This window comes from Vanellus vanellus (genome assembly GCF_965231255.1).
Source record: "Vanellus vanellus genome assembly, chromosome: Z".
Lineage (NCBI taxonomy): Eukaryota > Metazoa > Chordata > Aves > Charadriiformes > Charadriidae > Vanellus > Vanellus vanellus.
Genome location: NC_138908.1, coordinates 66,531,348 through 66,557,631, shown reverse-complemented (window position 1 = coordinate 66,557,631; position 26,284 = coordinate 66,531,348). Strand labels below are relative to the sequence as shown.

General features: G+C 41.1%; 2 protein-coding genes across 4 annotated transcripts in view; one reads left to right on the top strand and one right to left on the bottom strand.

Moving 5' to 3' along the window:
• The window catches only part of NDUFAF2 (NADH:ubiquinone oxidoreductase complex assembly factor 2), a 72,690-nt gene extending 60,874 nt beyond the window's left edge, over positions 1-11,816 (top strand). Inside the window, exon 4 of the mRNA XM_082497899.1 lies at positions 11,463-11,816. Within this exon, the coding sequence (XP_082354025.1) occupies positions 11,463-11,720 (258 nt within the window). The 3' untranslated portion in view covers positions 11,721-11,816. The remainder of the gene's footprint in view (positions 1-11,462) is intronic.
• Positions 11,817-12,610: 794 nt separating this feature from the next.
• Positions 12,611-15,387, bottom strand: SMIM15 (small integral membrane protein 15). Of its 3 annotated transcripts, XM_082497519.1 has the most exons (4): positions 15,334-15,349; positions 15,030-15,112; positions 14,515-14,564; positions 12,611-14,373 (listed from the first exon to the last, which is right to left on the bottom strand). In XM_082497519.1, the coding sequence occupies exon 4, from the start codon at positions 14,344-14,346 to the stop codon at positions 14,122-14,124; it is 225 nt and encodes a 74-aa protein (XP_082353645.1). In that variant the 5' UTR covers positions 14,347-14,373; positions 14,515-14,564; positions 15,030-15,112; positions 15,334-15,349; the 3' UTR covers positions 12,611-14,121. The 3 variants fall into 3 exon arrangements, with proteins under 3 accessions (XP_082353645.1, XP_082353647.1, XP_082353646.1); XM_082497521.1 differs by lacking the exon at positions 14,515-14,564 and having other exon boundaries at positions 15,334-15,387; XM_082497520.1 differs by lacking the exons at positions 15,030-15,112; positions 15,334-15,349 and adding an exon at positions 14,982-15,012.
• Between the last annotated feature and the right edge of the window lie 10,897 nt (positions 15,388-26,284).

The window sequence follows — 26,284 nt, the reverse complement described above, 5'->3', positions numbered from 1 at the left end:
TTTTAGCTACATAAACTTTACTGGCCGCTATTTTGTATTATATTCCCTTTTTGACAGTAATGCTGATACAGTAAACTGCTGTTTGACAGCAATGAAATGAGAGAATGTTTGTGACCATATTTCATGTTGAAAACCTGGGTAACAAATCTCCTTGTTCTTTCACATATTTCTCATGAGATTAGACTATTTCTGAAAAAGGATGCAAAGTCCACAAATTTTGCATTTCTGCTTTAATGACATTGTACTGTCAACATCATATTGTAACACCACAAAACAGCACTACAGTTCCTAAAGCATAAGTTTCAAGAGCTGTTGTGCCTATGTTCCTACCTTTGTGGTCTGTAATACCACTTTTTTTTGTATGGTTTTCCTTTTTTTCCTGTCCTTTGCCCATCGTCTTTTTTCTTTCTAATATCAAATGACATATGCTAAACTTTACTAAAATTTCTGTTCCCTTTCTCTGCTCTTTTTGCCTACCATCCCTTGTTAGTTTTTTATGTGGTTTTTTTTATATATATTTGTCAAATTTGTCTTTTATTCAGCTCTCAACTATGGATGACAAAGGTTGCCAAACTGCACAGGCTGTCAGGTCTTATTATGAACTCTGTGATCAAACTTTAATTGAAAATATTGCAGAGATATGGCTTCACAAATCAGCTGGATCTTCCTGATCTTACGGATAGCACTGATGACCACATTTTGGGAACCAATGGTTTGGTGAATACTGTAGGCCAACAAAATGTCATTCATAATCATCATGAGGTGTCAGTCACTTAAGTGAGAATGAATGTGAATTGTCCTTCCTTACACTGGTCAAGGTAGCTGGGTCATGACACCAGCTAAGTCTGTTGACCATGTTCTTAGGGCCCGATAATGTTTTGGGTTCAAGCCATTCTTTCTTCCACAAACACCTAACTGATCTTTTTTTTTTTTGTTTCCATTGTAAAGCTTTCATATACTCACAGAAGAAATTGCTTTACATCTCTCTTTCTTTACATTCTGTTATTTTTTTTATGGAAGAATACTCCAGTGACTTCACAAGACAACTTGTTCAGCGTTAAGTATTTCACATACTTAACGGTTTCTTTCTTCCCTGTGCCCCCACCACTTTTCCCCATTTTTGGAGGAAGTCACTTAGACTTCTGTGTACTAGTCATAACCCAAGAATGCTGCTCATCCCCTTGGTTATTTCTAATCTGACCAGTAATGTAAGGTATGTTAGCAGTTGAAAGCCTTGGGTTTTCAAAGCCAGCTTCTGGGATACTGGAAGCAGTTGGTTGTCTTTTGATTTAATTACAGCTTGAAATATGCCAAGTCTCATTCTCAACTCGCTTATGATGAGGGTGATAACTTTGCAAATGAATGCAGATCAAGTTGCTTCTTATCTTGCACTTAGACATATTCTGTTCCTATGGTAATCGGGGAGTCCATCTTGGTAGAGAATTTTGGATCACATCTGCACCCAGTGTAAGCATGCATGTGTACATACACATACACACATACTGCTTTATAACAGGTGAGAATCTGAGCTTGCGTGTGTGTATTTTTGTATTACTATGGCATTATGTCATCTGTCCCTTTATATATATTGGGTATGGTCATATATGATTGGCTGAGGAAAATTTGTTGTTACCTTTATTCCTGTGCAGCTGTAAATTATATTTTAACAAATTGAACAAGTGATGAATAATTAAGTAGACTATCACATTTCTTTATTATGTATATAGGAAACTAGATGTATGGAGCATGTTTTTGGGCAAATAGGAAATGTGTTCTTGTCTAGAGAGCTTATAGTTTCAAATTAATGAAAATGTTTTAATAGCTACGAATATTAAAATATTTTTAATCAAATGCTATTTTGTGGAAGCAGATTTAATAATTTATCACTTTATATGCAAATTAGTTTACCTGCTAAGCATTAATGTTGTTGGAATTTATTAACAAAAGTTGTCTTGGGATATACCAGTTGTTTTATAGGAGTGATGTTCCATCCATGCAAATTATTTATTTAAGAGACTATTCCCTCCCATTCTTTGAGCCGTAGTCCACTTCCAGTATGGCTCATCAACTGGTTTGTAAGGTAAATGTAAATTCCCCAGATTTAAAAGATGCTAAGCAATGTAACGCCTATAGGACCACTGTGGGTATATCTCACTCTTTTTATGCACCTTCATGAATTTCGAGGAAAGGTCTGCTGATAAGAACTTCTAGAGAATTCTCAGCCCTTTGTTCATAGCAACTTACATGGCATTCACTAGCTTTGCTGCATTCTGCATCTCCTGTTTTCATTCTGGGTCACGTTCCCTTAAAAAAAAAATGCTTTATTTAAATTTGAGATAGCTTTATGTAAATATATTAAAAATGCTAATTAAAGCAACTGTTATCTTCTGTTGGTGCAGCTCCTAATTGAGATAGTGGCTGGATGCATGAGGGTCTTGTAAGCTTTGGTTATGGTGCCTATTTCAATAGATTATCTGTCTCTCTGTCTCATTTTTACACAATCAGTGCATATGTAACACACAGCTGGGTTTTCCCCTACCAGGTAGTGGGAGTCATACCAAAATTGGTTTCTCTATCTTATATCTTAAGACACCATTGAGTCTTCAGTTTCTAAACCTGGAAGGAACTAAGAGGCATATTTTTAAGGATTTAGCAAAACTGAAAAATATCAGGCATATAATGAGTTTTTAAGCCTTTCTGTGCCTAACTTCTATTTAATTTCTTCAGTATTTCTGATTTCAGACAGTATCAGATTTGTAGGGGCTTTTAAAGAATCCTACTGTCTGGAACACGAGGAACCTGAATGTATTTAGAAATCTAACCCTTATTTTTTCCCATAACAGACCTTGTAGCTATGTGCTGCTTCTGACAGTGTCCTGAGGTTCAGGAGTATCCGAGTAATTTGGCATTGTTTATTGCCTTGTGTGTAGAACGGACATAGAAATAAAGTTACAGACTATCTTGCAGTGCCAGAAAATGCATGAGGAAAAACCAGAGAAGGTTCTCATGGCAATGCCTAGAGAAACTGGTATGGAGATCTCTGAACCAGCCAACGTGATACCCTGCGATTGCCAGATGTGTGCCTGTAGTAATGCTACTCTCTGAACACAGATCTTTGTACTAGAAGTCGCTTCACTGTCAAGCTCGATGCTGCTACCTCTGTAGTGCACACAGGGCTGCATAGCTTCAAGTATTCTCAGTTTAAATTGAAACCTCACCGTTGCTTTGCATGCATGTGTATGTATGTTAATATTTCATGGGAAGTAAGGTAGAATTGCATGTTCCTTTAATTAGTGTCAAGAGCCTGAAAATGGTTTGAAATAGAAAACCACAGTAAATTACTGTTTTTCTCATGCATTATGTACTTGTTACACAGTAATAAAACTCAGTGGCTTCTGAATTGCACAGTTGGATAGAAGGTGAAATGTTAAAAAAAGGAACTTTTTATGACAGCTCCTGTCTTCTTTCAAACTATTTCTAGCATTTCCATGATTATCTGTTTTGACAACCTCCTTGTCAAGGGAGGAAAAATGTACTTCAGTGAGTTGTAATAAGCATAAGGTTTCAATGATTGTTTCTCCCCCTCTACCCCCCCTGAATAATTACGTTAAAATTACATTCTGTTTGGTTGCCACAATGCATACCCACTTTTCCCATTTATTTGATCATAAGTATAATTTATTTGAGAGATGGTATTATCAAAACTAGCTTCAGTCATGGAGATTAGTTTACACAGAATTTATGTCCCTTTAACCAGACTGGGATGCAGTTTAGAAACATTCGTTTGACACTGTTGGAATTGAATGTTACAATTTTGCTTCTATCTTCTTTCAGATGCTTCAGTTGAGAAGTTTTAAAATGAGAACTCTGACATGGAGATTGTACATTCTTGCATAGAGAATAGGGCTTAGCAAATGAGTATTTTACTCCTGCAGCCACAAAAAGCTGTCAGATGTGATTTACAGTTCTGGGAAATACTATTTAAAAAGTGCAGGGATAAACAGCTCTCTGAGCAAAATATTTTCCATCATTGTTGTCCAGGATCACAACCTGGATTGAAAATTTGAGACATACTCAAATGACTTGGCTTGCGCTAAATAGCATTTTGCATGGTAAATTGTGCATGATTCCAAAGAGGGTTATTACTTAGCATGAAAGGACAGTAAAATTTGATAATATAAAGAGCTGAGCTACAAAGGTCTAAATAGGAGGAAGTGATAAGAGAAGACAGGGGAAAAAAAAAAGGTGGTGGGCTTGAAGAAGCTGCCGTCTTTTAGAGTTTTTCCTTCCTATTCACTTTATCTTTCTCCTTAGGTTTGAGTATCAAGGCACCAGTTTGTCCCACGACTTCCAGTTTGCCTATGCTGCAGATCCCAAGGCTGTAGGGGAGAGAGCTGCTGCCGCTCTGCTGCTACTCCTCGTGTGGGAGGAAGCGCAAGGAGCATTGGCTCTGTCTCCTAATTCACTGTCAGCACAGCTGAACGGGGGTGGAGGGAGAAGTAAAGTGTACCAGGAAAAGGGCTGGTACAGATTACATCATATGTAGAGTAAGGGGAAAGCAAAGACCAAACTGGGACTGAGTCACAGTTTACAGTTCCTTGTTTGCTCTCTGGGCATCAAGGCTATGCATCGCCCTTTATTCAGGGCAGAGTGCAGCGGTGCCAGGCTAGTTTGTGATTTTTGCTGCTTCTACACAGTTTCATCTGTGATCTTAAAAGTATTTGTAGTTCTGTATGAAAATCATTGCAGTATTAGAAAAATAATTCAGGCACAAAGCCCTGCTGACTCCACGTGTTGCCGACGTGCTTTATATTCCTGTGTCTGTGCCTTTTCTCTTCCTTCCTTCCTTCTCTTATTACATGCTTTTGCCAAATACATGTGTGCTACACTGTGGTGCCCTAGAGACTATGTTAGCTCATGCCAGAGGTTTGGTAGCTCAGAAGCGGCAATATAGAAATTTAGTAATAGCATTGCTTCTCTGTAGGTCTGATTTAAACAAAAATTGCTGTCAGTTAGGATTAGTATTTAACTGATTTAGCTTGGTAGTAAATGTGGTATTAGCACTGCATTTAAAACTAAATATTGGGCTCTCATCAAAGCATGTGTTTGTACATATTATTTGTAATCAATACATTTATTTAACACACGTTAATTGTGGAGCACTTTAAACCTTAATTGCAATTTTTCTGCTCTTACTGATTGATTCCAAAGAATTAGTGCACCTCTCATTTACAAAATTAGGAACCCAAAATGCACAAACCATAGCAGACGATTCTAAGGAGTTACCTTCCCCTTACGATAGAATGGGAGTCGGAGCTTCCCGTTTCAAAAACCCATGGACTGCTAGAGGTCTGTTTCTGTATCTGCCTGTGTTTAAAGGGTTGGTGCAGGTTCCAAGCAAAAGTAACTGTTTAACACAGCAGCTATGTTAGTTTAGTAATTTGTTTGGATAATTTATCACATTTATGTTCAAAGGTCAAAAAAGCTGTTCTACAAAGCCTAGACGATGAGGGATGCCATAAATTGTGATGTATCCAACAAAGATCATTCGGATGAGTTTACTTTTGAATTATGCAGGGTGCATCCTTCTAAAAAATCCCATTGTATGCACAGAACACAGTCCATATTTTAAATTTACAACTGATCAGAGATTTGCTCAAAACCTAAACGTGAATAAAGCAAATCTTACATTGATTTGACTGTTGATTTTTGACTGACCAGAGATGTTTAGCATGTATGTTCTTTACAAAATTAGCAGTCAGTTCACTCGATGTTTGATTTAAGTAAGTATTTTAGCAAAGCCAGATACACCTCTCTAATTCAGCATGCTCCTCTGGTTTTGCTGTGCACTGACACAGCCCTTCATTTACCATATTATTTATTATTCTGAACCTAGCAGTGCTGAGCTCATGCTCAGTTGCTGAGTTAACAAAACCTGCCCTGCATCGGAACATTCAGTGCTTCCCAGTGATGAGATCCTCTCTGTGCCTCCTACTCTTGAAATATGATGTAATATCTGATTATTTCATCTTGCCCATTTAACTTGTAAAACTGGATAATGAAGTTTAGTTAACCAGTTTGGCAATATTATAAAAACGGGTGAATTGGCTTAACTTCTAGCACTTGACTGGACTTCATTTGTCAGTGAATTAGAAATTCTGACGTGTTAAATTGTCTTGTAAGAGTCAACTTTTTAATACTGTTCCAAAGCAGACTTTTTTTGGCTTTGCATTTGCCACTTTTTTATTTTTTGCTAACTTGTATATATGAATTTTTAACAGGCAGAGTTCAAAGTTCAAGTTCATGCATGATTAAACATAAAATATTCAAACTAGACACATCAAAATGCAAGTATTCTATTAATATATAGTGTCTGTACAGTTAAAACAACATTATTCTGTCCAGATGTTTCTCAGTTCTGGCATCAAATAGTAGCTAGCTAACCCTATTCAAATCAAGAGAAATCATCAGTATTTCAACATATGTAATTAAGACAACTTAGGAAGCTGAAATAGTTTCTAAGACAACATAAAGAAGCTATTTATTTTTAATTTAACCAAAACACAAACCTATCTGAAATGAAATGTGACATCTTCCTCAAAATTAAGAATTATATATACCTTGTATATATGTGTGTATATATATAATACAATACCTTGTATTTATAGGTTTGGGTATAGTGTCTTTAGAAAATCATCTGGTAAGAACAAAACAAAAACAAGTACCACGCTGTTAAAATAACCTTTAAACAATCCCTCTTGGACATTGTTACACTGGTACTGTATGTCTAGCCATGTGCGTCCCTGGAGCTACTTGTTCACAAGTTTGGGTTGCCCTTTGCCTTCAGGAGGTTGAAAATGCTCTATGAGAGGGAAGTGGTGATACAGCCGATGGCTGAGAGGGAAACAGTAAGGAAGAAAGAGGAAGGGGAGGAAGAGGTGCAGGCATCTGCCTGTGGAGAAGGCTGGCAAGAAGTGTTCAGCAAAGACACTCAGCGAGTCACTGCTGAGCAAGAGCCCAGCGGAAGGAATAAGCAAGTCTAGAGAAACCTCTTTTGTATTTATGACATTTTCCTACTGGGAGGAACTAATTTTATTTATTCTGTAAGGCTACTAGTTTATTCACAAAAGAAAAGCAGCAACAATATGAGTCCTTTTTGGAATGGAGTGTTCTTTCACTCTTAATCTTCAGCCTACACAGCAAGTCTTGCAGTACAGCCTGGAAGGCACTGAAAGTCCTTTGACTAGAGACAAACTTCTAGATTTTTCTCCTTCTGTCAAGTAGAGGTGAATACAGTTTCCAAGCAGCAGAGGATGCTTGGTGATACATCTCAGCTGCCAGAGTTAAGTGAGAGCTTTAAAGGAAAATAGTTTGCAACAAAAGTGAAAATTTCATGCCAGTGGCATGAAATGCAGCCTGATCCCTTTTGCAGCAATGCATTTGGAAGACAGCAACATGTCTTGGGCTGTATGTGTGCAGCATAAGCAGGCTGCCTTTTGTTCTTTGTTCATGCAGCTATTACCACTCCTAAGGTGCCAGAATATGCAGAAATCATCAGTTTCTGGATGAAAAGCAGCTACCTCAAACTCCACACAGGGCCACATTGGCATTTCCTTAATAATAATGTTAGGTTCTTCAAGAAAACCTTAGAGATCGCTTTCTTAAACCCTGCCTTTCTAAAGAGGGAAGGCATACAGCTCAAACCATTAGAAGGATTAAAAACCTGACAGAGTTCACAATAATCAGCAAAGCTGGACAAGCAGTTACCTGCAGTAAGTAAAATTTCTTCTTTTACTTTCCACTTAAAAGTAAACTGTAGAACATGTAGTTGGACCTAGTTCTCGCCACATTGTTCCAAATGCTAGGAGCTGATGCATTTCAAGGTGAACATCTACGTGTAGAGATTTCAACTAGTATAAAACATGGCTGGATGTCTTCAGGCATTTTTCAGTTTTGCAGCATCATCCAAATCCTTAGATTTGTCTTTTAATAAAAACTATAAACAGTATTTCTGATACTCTTTAGATGCCATGTGCCTCCTGAGAACTGAAGGTTCAAATGGCTTATATCATTTATTTCTATAAAGAGAGTGTTGGAAGAACAAGCTAACCCTTTGAAAACTGCAGTTAACCTGGTAGATTCCATGTTGTCTGTGCTGGATAGAATGATTTTGTATTTCCCCTAAAGGTCAGAGCACATTACATATGTGTGTTCATATATTTCAGCAGAAAACTTAAAAGGGATGTGTTGGGGGACAGTTGACAGTGAAGCTAGCCATTTTATAAAATATTTCAATTCATCTTGGAGGGGAAGCTAAGATAAATTTTCTGAACCTGCCAATGTAATTTAAAAAAAAAAAAAAAAAAAAAAAAAGAAAAATCCTTTTAGCTCCCAGTCACTGATTGTGTTATATCAAACAGTAAAGGAGTGGGTAGCAGCAGAGCCTCAAAATGAAAATGTATCTGTGTGCAGGTGAGTTGAAAGAGCCTGTGGTGCCATGCAGTTCTACAGACCACTTGTGATAGGTAGACGAGCCCAGCAGATGTCGGCTTCTCTGCCGCTGTTCGGCAGGTGCTAGGAAGCCATGTAGAACCAGGAGGATGTCTGGGGAGGAACCTGTCTAACACTCACTGCGTTTGATTGCAGTGCAGAGCCATGCAAGTAAACTGAAGCCAAATTTGGAAGATTAGTTCTGAAGATCCTGCACACTTCTAGTGTATTTTAACAATAATTCCTTCTACAAATACTCATGCAATAGTTTCATGAAAATTTGCGTTTTGAACCAAGTTGATTATCCTATTCAAATTTGGAACTACTTGGATCTTTAAATGCTTGTAACGGCAGGGAAACTTCAGTCTCATAACTGCTTCAAACTGCAGTGGCTATGGTAATTGAACCAATAGTATTTAGAAATACAATCACAATGTTTTTTTAAAAAAGAAAACATATATATTCTAGTGAGAACTGAGAATTAAGTATTTGCTGGTGATATTAGAAACAGGAAGGACTCAGAGCCTGTGAGACAATTGCACAGAACAAACTTGCCAGTATCAAAGGACAAGATGTTTATGCTAAGAAAACTCATCTGTTTGACCCAATTTTTCTAACATGCCAATTGACACAAGATTCCTGATTCACATTTTCTTTAGTTTGAGCATAGGAACCCTGATTTCCGTGTACATGTTAGTGGCATGAATTTAATGAATAAAATGGATGCGTGCAGACACTTTGAACTTGAAAATATTTTTCCTGGTGTGGATTGTATAGGAGATTCTGAACAAGGGACTTCACTATTTTTTTTTCCTGTGTTTGCTAATGAGGGTCATTCCTTATGCTTTTTTTCAAGATCAACACGGTTATTTTACTAGATCACAACTATACTTTGGCCAGTGAAAGCTGATTAAAAGAAAAGCCTTACCTGAGTCTGAAAACCAGATGACAGTTATACATCAACGCTTAAAATGAACTTGGAGCATTTGGAATTTAGTTACAGCTGCTAAGATGTAGACGACTTTGACTAAGATAACTTTGTTAAAGTAATCACTGGAAAAGATTTGAAGTTAGTAAGTAGCTGTTCGCAGTTAAGTGAATTACATTCATCCTTTAATAGACCATTTCATGCTGTTTTAGCGGAGACTATGATGCAGTCTTCAGATATCACAAAGGTATATGACCTTGTCTCCTAGTGGGGTAATACAAGCACCATAGGAGTAATCCCCTTGAAATCATTAAGGTCACGGTAGATTTATACAGGCATGTGGTAAACAAGGATGGAATTGAGAGGTGTTAGAATGAGGTTTTGCTGTACTGACTGTTGAAAATTTGACCTTGTTATGCCTGGCAATATTTTTATTTGAGCATGGGAGAACTTTCTCCCTCTCCCTGCCCCCCTTCAGTTAGCAAAGCTGTTTATGTGATGCTTGTATATTTTCATGCTATATAGGTATATGAAGTGTTTTGCGTCTGCTCTGTGCATCTGTGAATGTTAGTATAGAGGCAATTAAAGTCTCAGAAAAAGGTGTGAGTTTTCATGATATCTCTTAAGATAAGGGTTTGGGTTTTTTTAAATACTGCCTTTTTATATGTTCTTAAGTTGTCATATACTTGCTATGTCAACTCTTGACAATATCACATGTATTTTAATACCATTCGTAAAATAACGTCATGGTCTTCTACTCAGAAGTGTACTGGTCTAGTTTCTCCTCAGCCTTTCCATATACCTGTAATCCAGAGAAAGCTCTTCAGCCTGTTTCCTCCTGTATCCCAGTCTAAATGTGGATATTAGCAACTTCCTTGTTCCACGGTGTTGATTATAGTTAAGTTGTATTTGGGTTCAACGTGTTATAAAAATTTGAATCACCTTTCTGCTTTTGTTCCTAATACTCCTCACTATCTGCCCTAACAAAAGCACAGAGAAGTCGTGTTAGCAGAATTTGCAAATCATCCTTGTAACAGGAAACATATGCTAGCTAACAGATAAAAAACAGACTTCACTATTTTTCAGGGCGAACCTTCTCTGAATACACATCCTGGGTGGGTTTTTTGGCTTTGCAGTAGGATCTTGCATCAGATAGCTGTTGCAGTTTAGCAGGGGTAGAGGTAGACCTCTAAAACTAGATCACTTTTTTTTGAGTTTTCTACCTGTGCAGAGGCAGTAGGTATGATTTTACACCCTTTATGAATGCAATACATTTATTTTAGCTAACATATCTGGTTGATAGCTAGAATTAACATACAGCTGGCTGAAGCAGTGTAGTGCTTAGCTTCCTCATCACAATACCCAGTTCACCTTTGCTGGCCTGGCAGTCATCAGCTGAGGATGTGTTGGCTTCCCTTGCTGCTGGGACCATGCTGGTCCTCGGCCTTGCCAAGCTGTCATCCGAGTCATGGGGCACGTTTTTTCTCCAGAGTTACTAGTACCAGCTCAGTACTTTCAGTTCTGTCTTTTTTTTTTTTTTTAATTATTATTTTATTTATTTGTTAATCCTGTATGGCTTTGGTATCTGTACTAGCAGAGTCGAGGTTGCACATCTTCTCCCAAAACTGCACCCCGGGGCACAGGTACCTAAAGTCATAGGCATAGTGAGTTACAGGAAGAAATGCAAGTGATAAATAGCTATAGTAGCGAGGACTACATAGAAAACAATGTAAAAGGTAGCTTTATTTTTAATGCATTTTCACATTTGTTGACTTATTTCTTTTCCTTTTTGATCCAATGAAAACTGACACCACAATGCAGTTTTTCTTCAACAACATTATGAAAACATGAAGAACGCTTTAAACTAGGGCTGAAGTTGCAGTTGTAGAAAAAACAATTAATTTTGCCACATTTTATTTCTTATATACCTGAAAATTTGTATTATAAAATTAGGAAAAATAGTGACTGCTTAAAATGTTTTATTCCACATTGTGTATTGGATTTATGTCTGATTTATCTAATTATCTTTCTACTGTGTCCTTAGGAGATTCTTAAGAATGAAAATTACAGAGAAGAAATGAAACAGAAAATCAAAGATGTAGCCGAAAAGGACAAACTGCTTCAGGCCAAAGAATACAAGGAGGGACTTGTTGCTGAACCAGTTCATACTCAGGTCAAAGGCCACGCGTCAGCCCCTTACTATGGAAAGAAAGAGCCTTCACAAGATCCAACAAGCACTGCAAGTACCTTTCAGCCAGGTTCCTGGATGCCACCAGGCAGTGGCAGTAGTCACAAGAAATAAACTTTTGTAATGTACAGATACTGATAATGAATGAATATTTTAATGAACAACATGAACAGCTGTTATATATGTGTGCAATAAAGTAATATTACAGCAGTTTCATTATTTTTGCAGAACTGTTCAAATAGGCTTAATCATGACAAACTACTGTAAAATGTTTGGGTTTAGTGAAAAACTGAATATGTTACTAAGTAAGTTTGGTTTTGACAGTTGCTATTCATCAGTTACAAAATCATAGGTAGGTTTTCTAGCTAACTTAATTTTCTTAAATAATTCTAAATTGTTGTTTCCTTGAAGACTCATTTGTTTTTAAAATTGTTTTTGATGTAATAAATTTAATTAGTACAGAGTTTTTCCCAAACCTAGGTGTCAGTTTAAGATAGTTCTTCAGAGTGCTTGTTAAGTCCCTTGTCCGTGCCAGTGAGCTTTCCTCTGTCAAGTGGATGGAAAAGTTGATCTCATTAACAGGAATCACTATGACACTACACTGACTACACACTGTATTAATCTTAGAGACATTCTTGTAATGTAAGAAAACAACGTATTTGAATAATGTTTGATTTGCAGCCAGCAGTAAGCACAGGATAAAATCAGACTGAGTTAAACTACATATAACTACAATAATAGAGGTTGGAAGCACTAGCTAAAGCTGCTGGAAAATAACACAGGGTTTAGGACAAGGGACTGTCATTAATATTAAAATGATTAGCTTTTATTTTTGGTGTATAAGGGGACTTCCCTAAATTATTAGCTCTATTTGGCCACAGTTTAGATACGTAAAATGTGCAGACTACTTGCTTTGAGATGATGCTTGAGAACTTCAAGTCAAAATAAAGGCCACACAATTTTTTGAAAAAAGTATCAAATTTATTTATGCAGTGTATCCTTTATCAGTTCTCCATGTGTTTGAAGCTATGAAGGTATCAAAGGTGGAACACACACGCATTTGACAACACTTTGAGACAGAACAGCAGAGACTTAATCCCCATGTATTTATAAAATGCTGAAATGTCATATTCTAATAATGCTTGCTTTGACCAACAAAATTGGATGATCAACAACACTTCACACTTACTTCAAGTCATTTCACTTAAGACTCCCCACTTCTAATTCCCCTTTCTGTCAGCCAAATCTTACAGGTCTCCTCATCTGAACAGTGTTATTATTTTAAGGATTTATTTTTAAACATATTGAAGGACTCATTGCTAGAAAGTACAACTCTGTGCTGCTGTTTAGAAATATGCTAAGTCTAAAAACCTTCTAGCTCTTCAGAACTAGACTATTAATAAAAATCAGGCTTTGAAAAATTAATCACTTCTGTTAGAAAAACATGAATTGGAGTTAAGGTTAAATAATTTTGGCGTATTTACAACACAGACCCCACCTGACTTTTTCCAGTATGCCAGCATTTTGCAACCTGGAAGGTAGCAGAGTTTCAAGGGCCATGAGAAGAAAGATCCCCAAAATCAGAACAAAGATCAGAATGTCTTAAATCAAAGGTAGCCAGAAGTTTATCAAGTAGGAAGAACTGTCACCAGCATGCACATCCTTCTGTACTCTCCCACAGCCACCTGCTGTAGCTGCTGTAGGTCACCAGGACACAGCACAGGAGGCCACCTGGGCCTTCGGTCTCACCCCATTTATGGCTATTCTTTGAGGCATAAGAAGTTTCTGAAGGCAGAAACAAATTCGTTACAGGTGGAGTGTTCAGGTGATTGAGCCAACCAACGTAGTAGCATATTTTGTAGAACATGAGTAGCTTAAGACAAATAAAGGTCGTAAGAACAAACAATCAGTTTCCTTAAGTTTGGGCTGAATTTAAAAACTGTTGATGGCTGGTAGGTCAGGAAGCAGGAAAAGCTGTTAGGTTCTTTTTGCAGACAAGCCCCACCAAAGACACTACAGCAGCCCCTATAGGCACACAGCTGAATGGACCGTGGGCCTCAGAGGAAATCAGTAAGGTGTGCCATCTAACTCTGACACTAGCTTATCTCTACAGCTCTGCTGAAGGTACACCAAAATTTGCCTTCCCCTAGTCCAGTTTACCATTCACATAATTTGACAATTTTAAGACACTTGTTAAATCATAGCTCAACTAAGGAAAAAAAAAAATTTACATCCAGAGCCACCCAACAGATTAATCTTTTAATTTAACATGCAAATTTAGAAAAGCAACTTGCACTAGAACACTAGTAGTAAATTAAGTGACTGTAATAAGTGTCACTCGGGCAAACTTTAACACAAATCATCTCAGCAGAAAAATTACTCTGAAGGGATTAAGTTTCATACTTCAAGAAATAACAGGATCAAGTATCAAAGGACAGTTACAACACAAAACCTACAAGTATTTCATTTGAAAACTGGATTCTCCACACAAGGAAGACCTTTTTTTTTTCCCCGTTTAATCCTTCTTTGATCGTTTGGCTTTTGCAATATTCTCTTGGCGTTTCTGTTTCTTCTTTTGCTCTCGCTCCCTGGCCTCAATCATTTTTGCAAGCTTCCATGAAAGCGCTGCACTAATTACAAACAATGGTGTAAGGGCCAGGATCACAGTTGTGAGAAAGCCGTATGGGTCCTTTGCAGCCCACTCCACGATGTATTCAGCCCAAGCCTTAATATCGAACATTTTTTCAGTTTTTATATTGGGAAAACCCTACAAAAGAAAATAATTTCTGAGTATTCAAAAAAGTAAAAGCAGACATACACAGCAATTACTATTTTAATGTAAGTCATCATCTCTCATTATTGAAGAGCAAGCTCATTTTTGCTAGAAGTTAAAAGTAGTGCATAGTACCTGAAAGTAACGGCAATAGGGCAGGGTCAACACTTAGCTTGTAAAGTACGCTGTTAACGAAATAATTAGGCATTTAATCCAACAGAACTTGAGATACGACCAGAAAAAAATTGCCACGTGGAAATAAAGCGCGGTCTGTGCTGCTTTGGAAGAGACGGGAATGGGGCGGGCCCAGCCGGCTTACCTCTCTATGGGTTTTACCAGGGAGGCGAGGGGGCAACGCTTGGCACAGTGAGCCAGCAGCAGCCGGCGAGTCAAAACACAACGTGAGAACCGCCCACAGCCGCGCAGGCCGAGGCCGCCCGGCAGTGCCCAGGCAGGGCGGGAGGGACCGAGCCCCTCGGCCCGCAGCCCCTCTGCCGCAGCCGGAGCCCGGCAGCCGCCACACGGGCACAGCTCCCCGGCGACTCCCTCACGACACCGCCGCTGCCCGCCCCCGCCCCGTAACGGCCGGCCGCGCGCCGCACCTCGCCCCACCAACGGCCGCGCTGTGGAGACCGCCGCGCCGCCCTCACCTGCGGCGGGGGGGGAGCCCAGCGCTGCCTCGGGCACCCCCCGAGCCTGCCTGCCGAGCGACGGAAGGGCGGCACCGAGGTCTCTGCGGAGAGAACACACAGGCCGTGAGGGAAAGGCGCCCGGCGCGGCCCGTCCCCGGCAGCGCTCCCCTCCGCCCGGCTACAGGTAGCCGCCACCCGGGGGGCGCGGAGGATGGCGGCGGCAGGAAGGCATCGCCGGGGCCGGGCGGGGCGGTGGTCGTGCCGTGCCGCCTCCCCTCCTCTCCCTTCCCCCGCTCTCCCCCCCGCCGCTGCCCCACGGTACCGCTGCCCTGGAGAGCGCCGGCCTGTCGAGCGGAAACAGGAAGGAGGCGCCCGCTCCGCCCATGCCGCCCGGGGAAATAGAGTCCTCCCGCCGCGGCTGGCTAGAGCGCCCCCTCTCCTGACGTCACTGAGGGGGCGGGGCAGCGCCACACACACGCACGGGAGTGGGCGGGGTCAGGGCGGCCGCGCCCCGCCGCTCACGGCGGTGTGGGGGGAGGTGTGGCTGGGCTGGGAGGGGCTCCGGGTATGAATGGGGGTTCCCGGGATGTCCGAGGGGATCCCCCACGTTGTAGAATCACCCCGCGGAGCGTGACGTCGGCGTCGGGGAGCAGCTCGTAGCCGGCCGCAGCCCGGCAGGCCGTCTGCGGCGTCTGCGGGTGCCCGCCCGGTACGGTGCCGCGCGGAGGTGGCCCACGAGTGACTTTGGCCGGTAGCGTGGCGAGACACGGCGTGTGTCTCCTGCGGGTAGTGGGAAGGCCTGGCCGCCCCGCTGGCCCTGCAGCGCCCAGCTGCAGCGCGCCCTGCGGTTCCCGGCGGGGAAAGTGCCGGTAGCTGCTCGCCGCTGTCGGGCTGTGGCGGTGGCGGCGGCGTTGCTCCCCGCGGAGCTGAGCTCAGCAAAAGTACCCCGCTGGTCTCAGTGCAGTCTGAGGGGTTGTTACAGCCTTTAACGTTATCATACTGAAAATTCAGGGGCTGAGATTGCGCTGTATGTGTGTTGCACGCTTCTCCCTTTCTGCACGCGTGTGCACGCACACACTGATGTGACTAAACACGTCATTATGTTTCCAAAGCAAAGTAAAGCATAGATTAGGGGATTTGCTTAGTACATGAGAAGATCTTGCAGTCACTTGAATTGTATTGGTCAGGAGTTACTTTCTCAGTAGCAGAAGAGCAAATGCTATAAAAGTATTCTGCTTTTGTACATCTTTTCTTCCTGTGAATATTTATATTATTTAAAGGGCAGCAAACAGGCAAATACATATATTTTGTCAATGAGACAGTAATTGACAGAGATCTGACTAGAATGCTTTAGATTGACTGTTGAATGGAATTTAATGCTACATGCAAATCTTCATCATTTGTGCATTCTTATTCAAAACCTATCTGTGGTGTTCAGGCTCTTGTAATATCTTTTGAAAAGTAGAGTGGAATAGAATAGAATTTCATTTGGAAGGGACTTACAATAGTTATCTAGTCCAACTGCCTGATTAATTCAGGGCTGACCAAAAGTTAAAGCATGTTACTAAGAGCATTGTCCAAACGCCTTCTAAGCACCAGGTTTGGGGCATTGACCACCTCTTTAGGGAGCCTGTTCCAGGGTCTGACCACCCTCTTGGTAAAGAAATGTTTCCTGATGTCCAGTCTAAAGCTCCCGTGATGCAGCTTTAAACCATTCCTACATGTCCTGTCACTGGATACACCAGAGAAGAGCTCAACACCTCACCACCTCTCCACTTCCCCTCCTCAGGAAACTGTAGAGAGCACCAGGGCCACCCCTCAGCCTCCTTCCCTCCAAACTAGACAAACCCAAAGCCCTTAGCAGCTCCTCATAGGCCATGCCTTCCAGCCCTTCCACCAGCTTTGTTGCCCTCTTCCAGATGCATTCAAAGATCTTCACATCCTTCCTAAATTGTGGGGCCCAGAACTGCACCCAGTACTCCAGGTCAGACTGCACCTACACTGAAGACAGCAGGATAACCACCTCTCTTGACCAGATGGTGATGCTGTGTTTGACGCAGCCCAGGGTGCGGTTTGCCCTCTTGGCTGCCAGGGCACACTGCTGGCTCATACTGAGCCTGATGTTGGCCAACACCCCCAGATCCCTCTCTGCAGGGCTGCTCTCCAGCCACTCCTCTCCCGATTTATCCTTGTGTCTGCTATTACTCTGTCCCATGTGCAGGATCCGGAATTTGGACTTGTTAAATTTCTGTACCTGATGATTACACTGTTCTTTAAATGTGCTTCAGTAGTACCCAGTGTCATCTTCTCCATACTTTTTCCAGGACCTGAGGTTAGACTAACAGGTCTGTAGTTCCCTGGGTTTTGCCTCGCCCCCTTTGTGTAGACAGGAACAACACTGGCTAGCTTCCAGTCAGTGGGGACCTCCCCAGATCTCCCTTTATTAGGTATCTGTACAAGTATCTCTGTACCTCTGTTGCTCAACCATTTACATGAGCATTAAAACTCTTGGAGAGGTTATGGGTCCCTGCTTGTTCTGTAATTTGTAAATCTCAGCAAAATGTAAAAACCTAGATGTATGGAGCTTAGATATTAGTTCTGAGGTTTTATTGGTGTTGTGTTAAAGGGGCAAAGTAGTTTCGGCAGAAAATAACCCCCCTGGCATTCTAACTCTCCTCACCGAGGGGGAGGCTAGGTGCATCTAGGTTTAAATTCTGAGTGGTGCCCAATTCACCACTATCAGTCCAGGCGTGTTTAATATATTAAACTGTTACGGTTCTGGATGCACTAATAGCAGACTGCACCTTCAGACCAGTTGTGCTCATGAACTAACACGGCCTTGCTTCGGTTGTGTTCAATGAGAAAACCCAAATGACTAGCTGCCTACACAGTAGTTTATTTAAACAACAGATACACGAGTTCTTTTGGATTGCAGGTGATAGTGACTGTCTGCAAAGCACATGCGAATACTAAAGATGCTAGCAATATAGCTCAGTTATAAAAGCCCTAAGTTATAAACCCACTCTATATAGAGATTTCTAAGATTCCCAAGGAAGCACTTGGTATAGCCAAGTGTTCGAATCTTACCCACAAGTGTCCTTATGGGGGAAGAAGAGAGGCTCAGACCATCGACTGGTCCCCGAAATCCATGACGGTGTCTTCCCCCACACCCCCCTTTTCTTGGGCTATTTTTATACTATTTTTTTATCTTCAAGGTGGAGGTTGAGTGACTCTAGTCATAAATGCTTTCATTATGATTGGTGTAAATTTTTCTCGCCTCACAATTAAAGGTATAGTTTACGAAAAATTCAGGGCGCAGACTCAAGGAGGAGTGGTTGCACCTTGGAGGCAGGTAGCCTTTGGGATGGAGGTGTGTTTTGGTATTATAATGACAGTATAATGAGCAAAGTTGACTAAAGGTCATCATTTAATCAAACAAAAGACAGATTGTTGGCTCAGGGTAACAAGCGTGCAGTTTATCAGTTCTATAAGACCTTCAAGGGCTCCATTCGGTCCTCAAGTTCCCAGTTTATCAGAGAGTTTTAGCCATGGTGTCTCCACTCTGCTCCATCCTTCACACTGTTTTCCTTCCATGGTGCCATCTCGTTCCCGTGTTTGCTGGATTATCACAGGGTTTGGCCTTGGAGTCTCCATGCCACTCCACTCTCTGTGTTGCTTTGCAAGCAATGTTGTACAGGGAATCACAGATGTAGCAGATTCTTCACATACCAGCTGCGGCTGTGTTTTACCCTAGAAGCCTTTTGATTTTGTACCTTTCCTTAATGCATGAACAATGCTGTATTATTGATCATTTTTAGTAATCATTCCACAATTGGTATCATTATAAGATGTTTTTACATGCTGTGTAGCTAAGTTAAAAGTAGATGGGTTATTACATAAGTATAGTCTAATTCTGGTGAAATTGCATGTTGAGCTAGGGGGGACAGAGTTATATTTCTGATGCTTGGGTGTCAAGTTCAGGTATGTATGCCAAAACAAGCTCTGACTTAGTCAACAGCTATATACATTCTGCTTAATATCATCACCTGCAAAATTAATTTCCAGTTCCAGTCTTTCACATAATAGTAATAGTCTCATCTGTCTGTCTTTCTGTGTCTTCTCTGCCTTATTGATTTAAAGTGGAAAGTGCCTGATTCATTGTGGCAGGGAAGAAATAAAAAGTAGGGATTCTTAATTCGCTTTTCTAGGAAAACAGATCTTATACAATTACCTTTTCTGGTGTCCTTCTCCCTCTAATAACTTCTGAAGTTGTTGGCTGGTTGGTTATATTGCCAAAATAGTAGAGGTCTCATGCATAATAATTCTGATCCTTTAAGATTTGTGAAAATAGGCAGCTAGGTAGAGAAGAGAGGCCCAGGCTACAACCTTGACTGAAAGCTGCAGTGCATCTGTATTAGGAATGAAGAGATGTTGTGGGATTATTACCTGATGGGAAGGCCTCACTTGGGGCTTGCACTCTACCAAATTCAGAACACTTCAACCACAAGGCCACAGGAAATCGGGGTACTTGTTTTGTTTTTCTGAGTTACTCAGGTTTTGTACTTTAAGTAGTCAAAGAGAGAGCAGAAATTCTAGAATCCGCTACAACTTGAACAAAACAGCACAACCTTTAGCACACCATCAGAATACTTTAAAAGACCACATTAAGCATGTTTATGTTAACTATAACTTTGGCAGTTAACTGCTACTTTGTAAATCTGCACTTTCTTTTACATCTCATGTAGAATTCCTGTAAATTACCCTGTTCTGCTATTTATAGCTATGTATGTGCCTATGTGTATTTTAAGATAGACACTCTTTAATTTAGTATCTGTCAGTTATAAGCGGATGAGTGAGAGAATTGGAGGACTTAGGAAGGGGCGGGAAAGGATCCACCGATGCAAGATCACATAATTTAAAGTGTGAAAGTCACAAGTCATACTGAACTTCATAATGGTTTACCTAGATGTCCTTCCAGATGTCTAGCTAGGAAGGAACTTTACTTAGGATGGCCTTAAGCTTTCCAGCAACTACATACATTCAATGGCAGCAGCCAATGGTTCCTTGAAGCTACTTTTTTTTTCTACACGCAGCAGAAATTCTCCAATAATCTTTATATGTATTAATGTCCCAGACTTGCTGTACTCCACCTGTTGAACATCACTGTTTCTAGAAGAGCTAGGTGGGATTCTTGTGTCATTGCACAATGATGGTTTTTTGAAGAGTTTGGAAAAGTAACTTGACTATTGCTTTTGTCTCCAGCCTGTAAAATCTCTAAGATGTGAAAGCTTTATTGGCACTTTTTTGACCGTGTATGATATATCCATAGTATGTGCCAGCCAATAAACATGCTGGGTTTTATAGCTTTACTTGGGCCAACAAAAGTCCTTTGTACCACTGGGGATTAAAGATTCTTTTTCTGCTACAAATCTTTGTTTAAGAACATTGGTGTTTTATGTTTAAGTGGATCTGCGGTATATATTTATTCTGTAAATTGCATGAACAACCCCATATATTTGTAGTTTAGCTACCATTCAACACAGCTAGGTCTGTGTATGCAAGGCAAAAGTAGTCAAAATCAATAACAGTGCTGCTCTACTTAATTCACTTCAAACCATCCTTATAAATTGTTCTGGTACTATGTACTTTCAAGGATAGAGCATGTGTTGGGACAGTGCATAACATATAGGCCAAGTGACGTGCTGCACACTTTTTTATCTTGAAAAAGTCATAGAACATAAAAGTATGTATATGTAGTATTCAATTAAAGAGTTATCAACTTCTTCTGTGCTATAGGTGGACTCATTTATGTAATAGGATTGGTTTTGCTACCCTTATAATGAATGATATCATTGAGGAACTGAAGTGTGTTAGGTCTTACTCCATCCTCATTTGTTCCTATTTTAGGTCTTCTCACAGTTCAAAAAGAGAAAAGAACTATCAAAGATACAAATGAAAGTTATTCAAATAATAGAGATCTTTTCTTCTCCTGAATCATTACTGCATTCTGATATGGTCGTGACTGATATGTGTCTTAACTGACTTCTGGGTTTTCTTGGATTATATTAAAGGGAAGGAGAGAAAAAAAAAAATCATCATCGATACAGCTTTATAAATCTTCAGAGCTTTTCCCAGAGGGAATTTAGTGTAGCAGTTCAGGTAAGAAGCTGAGAATCATGGCATCGTATACCATCTGTGGCAACAGGCCAGGGCTGATTCTGAAAATTGTAGGCATCCCCACAGAAGTCTGATCCCCTGGGAACAACGGAGAAAGACGGTGGAGAAAGATTGGTGCCTCTGACCAGTGATTCAGGCCAGCCACGATGCGAGTCACTCCGAAGCTGCCTGTTGCCTCTCGCGGACCATAGAGGGCACTAAGGATTGAGGATAGTGTTCCCAACTTAAACACCTCAGTTAAATGCCAAATTGAAGGGCAAAGAACGCAAACCAAACAGCATACCCTTCGGTGAATCAATTCCATGTCTTTATGTATATGTAGGTGGTAATATTTATTCACCTTCTTAAAATACTTTGAGGTTGTTGAATAAAAGAAGCAGTGCCAGGATGACCGTTAGTTTAACTTGTAGGATTCAGATTTTCCTTGATTTTGTAGATACTTAACAAGCAGTTTATGTCTATTCTAAAGCCATATGAAATTACTGGATCTAAACACAACCTTTTCAAATTCAAGGGGTATAGGTGCAGCTCTAGTATTTCTTCTATTTGTGGGGTTAGCCTATTTTCTATTACAAAAACTACAAAACCTGGTATTTCTAGTGGTTAACTAGACAGCTCCCCGAAACTGTGTACAAGAAGGTTCATTTTGTGTCTTCTTCAACAAAGAAGCCAAAGTTGAGGAGACTGACTGACATTTAAGTCTTAACTTGCATTCTTTTTAGAACTTAACTGATGTATACTCTAAGGTAAGAAACTTAGCCTACACTTTATGTACTATGTATGTTCTGAGAAGAATTAGAGAAGCAGAACCATACGTCTGTCTAATCCGTCACATTTCACAGAATACCTGAGCATAGTTATTATTTTTATAGTTTCTTTCCAAGAGCAGTAGGAAGTAATGACACTGCGTCACAGCTGCTTCACCAGGTCATACTGTACCTAATTGGAATTGAACAAATGTCCCAGGATAGTTCCTGCAAGAACCTCTTTACTTAAATCATTGTGCGCTGCATATGGTGTAAGAATGAGGTCCTGATAATTGCAGTAATAATAGTTGTACTGTATAGTGTTTCAGTGCTCTGAGATGTTCATTATATAGCCAGGGATTATCTCTCACAGGTGCTCTAGTGTCCTTGCTAAATTCTAGTTCAAGTAACACATTTTCCTAAACAAAAATTCCTTTTCACAGCTTCAGTGATTTTGATTTCATTTTACAGGATACACAAAGATTCCTGGTGATCCAGAGTAAAAGTGAAGTTTGAAACTCTTGTTGTGAAATGTGACGCCCATCCACAAGAAGGGTCAGAAGGAGGATCTGGGGAACTACAGGCCTGTCAGTGTGACCCCGGTGCCAGGGAAGGTTATGGAGCAGCTCATCCTGAGTGTCATTACATGGCACATGCAGGACAACCAGGTGATCAGGCCCAGCCAGCATAGGTTCACGAAAGGCAGGTCCTGTTTGACAAACATCTTCTATGACAAGGTGGATGTTTAGTGGATGAGGGCGAGGCTGTGGATGTTGCTTACCTGGACTTTAGTAAAGCTTTTGACACCACTTCCCACAGCATTCTCCTGGAGAAAGTGGCCGCTCATGGCTTGGATGGGTGTACTCTTCGCTGGGTAAAACCTGGCTGGATGGCTGGGCCCAAAGAGTTGCGGTGAAAGGAGCTAAATCCAGTTGGTGGTTGGTCACAAGTGGTGTTCCCCAGGACTCAGTACTGGGGCCGGTTCTGTTTAATGTCTTTATCAATGACCTGGATGAGGTGATCGAGTGCATCCTCAGTAATTTTGCAGATGACACCAAGTTGGGCAGGAGTGTTGACCTGCTTGAGGGTAGGAAGGCTCTACAGAGCGGTCTGGACAGGCTGGATCGATGGGCCGAAGCCAATGGTACGAGGTTCAACAAGGCCAAGTGCCGGATCCTGCAGCTGGGTCACAACAACCCCATGCAGCCCTACAGGCTTGGAGAAGAGTGGCTGGAAATCTGCCCAGAGGAAAAGGACCTGGGGGTGTTGGTTGATGGCTGGTTGAATATGAGCCAGCAGTGTCCCAGGGGGCCAAGAAGGCCAACAGCACCCTGGCCTGTATGAGGAAGAGTGTGACCAGCAGGGCTAGGGGAAGTGGTTGTCCCACTGTACTCAGCACTGGTAAGGCCCTGCCTCGAATACTGTGTTCAGTTTTGGGCCCCTCACTACAAGACAGACATTGAGATTCTTGAGCATGTCTAGAGAAGAGCAATGAAGCTGGTGAGGGGTCTAGAGCACAAGTCTTATGAAGAGGGGCTGAGGGATTTGGGGTTGTTTAGCCTGGAGAAAAGGCAGCTGAGGGGAGAACTTATCAGTCTCTACAACTACCTGAAAGGAGGCTGTAGAGAGGTGGGGGTCAATCTCTTCTCACTAGTAACAAGTGATAGGACAAGAGGAAACGGCCTCAAGTTATGCCAGGGGAGGTTTAGATTGGATATTAGAAAGAAGTTCTTCACTGAAAGAGTTGTTAAGCATAGGAACAAGCTGCCCATGGAAGTGGCTGAGTCACCATCCCTGGAGATATTCAAAAGACAGGTAGATGTGGTGCTTAGGGACGTGGTTTAGTGGTGGTTTTGGCAGAGTTACATTTATGGTTGGACTTGATGATCTTAAAGGTTCTTTCCAACCTAGACAATTCTATGATTCTATGATTACAGAATATACTTTAATGACTCAGGGCTGCTGTGATAAAAAGGACCCTAATTCTAATTTCTTATTCCTTTTTGGACCGTGAGACCTATATGCTATAGTATGTTTTCCCTGTGTGTTATATGGCTGCCATTTTCCATCTGAACATAGCAGTTTCTTATTTTGCTTATGTGTGTTTAGAAACACTTTGTACAGTATTGTGAGATCTCTGCTGATGAAAGACACTGTATAAATCTTTAGTACCCATAATGAGTGCCCATTTCAGTATTAAATTAACTTATGAGAGTAGTATATGTGTGAGTCACTGAGATCTGAAAGACAGCCAGCATTGTTGGCTGCTTCCTGCTCTGTCTTATATGGAAAGAAGCTGTTGTCGGTGGAAGTGGGAGTCTTTACCTTGTTTGATTTCTTAGTCCTACGGAATGGAATGCTATAGCAGTCTGTAGCATTACGTGTACGTCCCTCCTGCCTTCTGCTCAGCAGCAAAGTAGTCTTTAGCAAAAAAGAAAATTCTAATATGTTCTGTTACCTAGTTTTCAAGCTAGAGTTAAACACTTAAAGTTAAAAGCTTTTCAGTTCATTCAGTTCATTCCACAAAGCGGAATGATCAAACATAAAAGAACATTGCCAAGACTAGAATGTCTAAACGTCAGCCAGTCTTGATGGTGATTTTGTGGTCTCAAACACCTTGACCTTGGGATCACGTGTTTAAATAATACTGCATGTTCAAAATACAATCAGAAAAGATACGTGATTCAGTGCTATTTGGCAGGAAGCAGCAAGGGCAGGCCACTCCGTAAGGGAAGGTGAACCAGGGGCCAAGGCAGGCAGGACGGTGGCCTCACTGACAAGGGTGCAGTCCCACAGTACCTGAGCACAATGAGCAGAGCAGGCCTGGTGATGGTAGTGAGGTTCAGCCAACAGTTCAGATCACCAGGCAAGCCTGTAGTGATAAGACAGGTCCAAGATCAAGCCATACAGTCAAGTGAGCAGGTCAGGATCAGAGTCAAGAATCAGGAAGGTAGAAGACCAAGCACAGTCATTCCTGCAACAAAATTCAGACAGAGACTGAGAGCAAGAGCCCAAACTTAAAAGCAGCTCTGGAGTGAAGGACAGGACCCTGCTTCCCACAGCTTTTTCTCACACGACTCTCTACACAGCCCTCTGACTCAAGGTCACAGAGCTGCATGAAGCCAGTGCTGAGCTTGAGTCATAGGCATCTAAATCATAGAATCATAGAATATCTCAAGTTGGAAGGGACCCATAAGGATCCATAAGGTTTTGAGCAACCTAGTCTAGTGGGAGGAGTCCCTGCCATGGCAGAGGTGTTGGAACTTGATTAGGTTGGTCCTTTCCAACCTAAACCAGTCTATGATTCTATGATTCTATGATCATCAAGTCCAACTCCCTGCTTCTCGCAGGACTACCTAAAACTAATTCATATGACTAAGAGCATTATCCACACACTCCTTGAACTCTTGGGGACCCTGTTCCAGTGACTGACCACACTCTCAGTGAAGAACCTTTTCTTGATGTCCAACCTGAACTTCCTCTGATACAGCTTCATTCCACGTCCTCTTGTCCTGTCGCTAGTCACCAGAGAGAGGAGATCAGCACAGTGCTTCATATGCACTGTGGTGGTAAAAGAACTAAGTACAGGAGGATGAGCTTAAAGGTTGTAGCCAGAACAGTTAAGGATAACTAGGAGTTTTGATTATATTCTCTTCTAATAACAGAATTGGTCCAGAAACAGTTGAAATGTTCACTAAATATTTATGATCTACATCTGGAGAAGAGTCTTGTTTATGGCCTAATATGTGGATGCACTTATTTTTAAAAGGATAGGTCAGGTTTACATATCTGAAAAGGACCCTTTTCCAGGGAATGATTCTATAAAGAAGCTGGTTTCAAGAAATCTCATAGCCAGAATCAAACAGGAAGTAGAATAGGTGGTCACAGGAGATTTCCTATATTACATATTTCGTGAATATTCTATCAGATTGAAACCCATGCTTCTAGCAACAATGGTGCCAGTTGATGGTGGCACCTGAAGAAAATTTTTGCCTCCTATACTTAGTTTTCCTTTCCAATTAGAAAATGTAATTTTACCCCTATTGCTTTTGAAAAAGTCTTAGTCTATAGTGGTTTACATTTCATTATGACCCTCCAAATTAAGGGACAGGATGGTTTTGCTATTCTGTTTCTTTTTATTTCCCAGCAATACTATCTTTCATCTAGCTTGGATGTTGAGGTAGGTGTTCATGCTCTCTGTCACATCTCCCCAGGGTGTTTGGTCTGTTATTTTACACATTATATAATGTTTCCTGGAGAAAAACAATGGCTTTGTTGTCCTTCTTGAGTGGAAGTGTTCCATAATGTGGTTGAAGACTATGATTCAAGCTTAACCTTTATATCACATGG

What these genes read in the sequence shown, in the direction of transcription:
- SMIM15 (XM_082497521.1), bottom strand. Translation starts at nt 14,346, where the DNA reads ATGTTCGATATTAAGGCTTGGGCTGAATACATCGTGGAGTGGGCTGCA.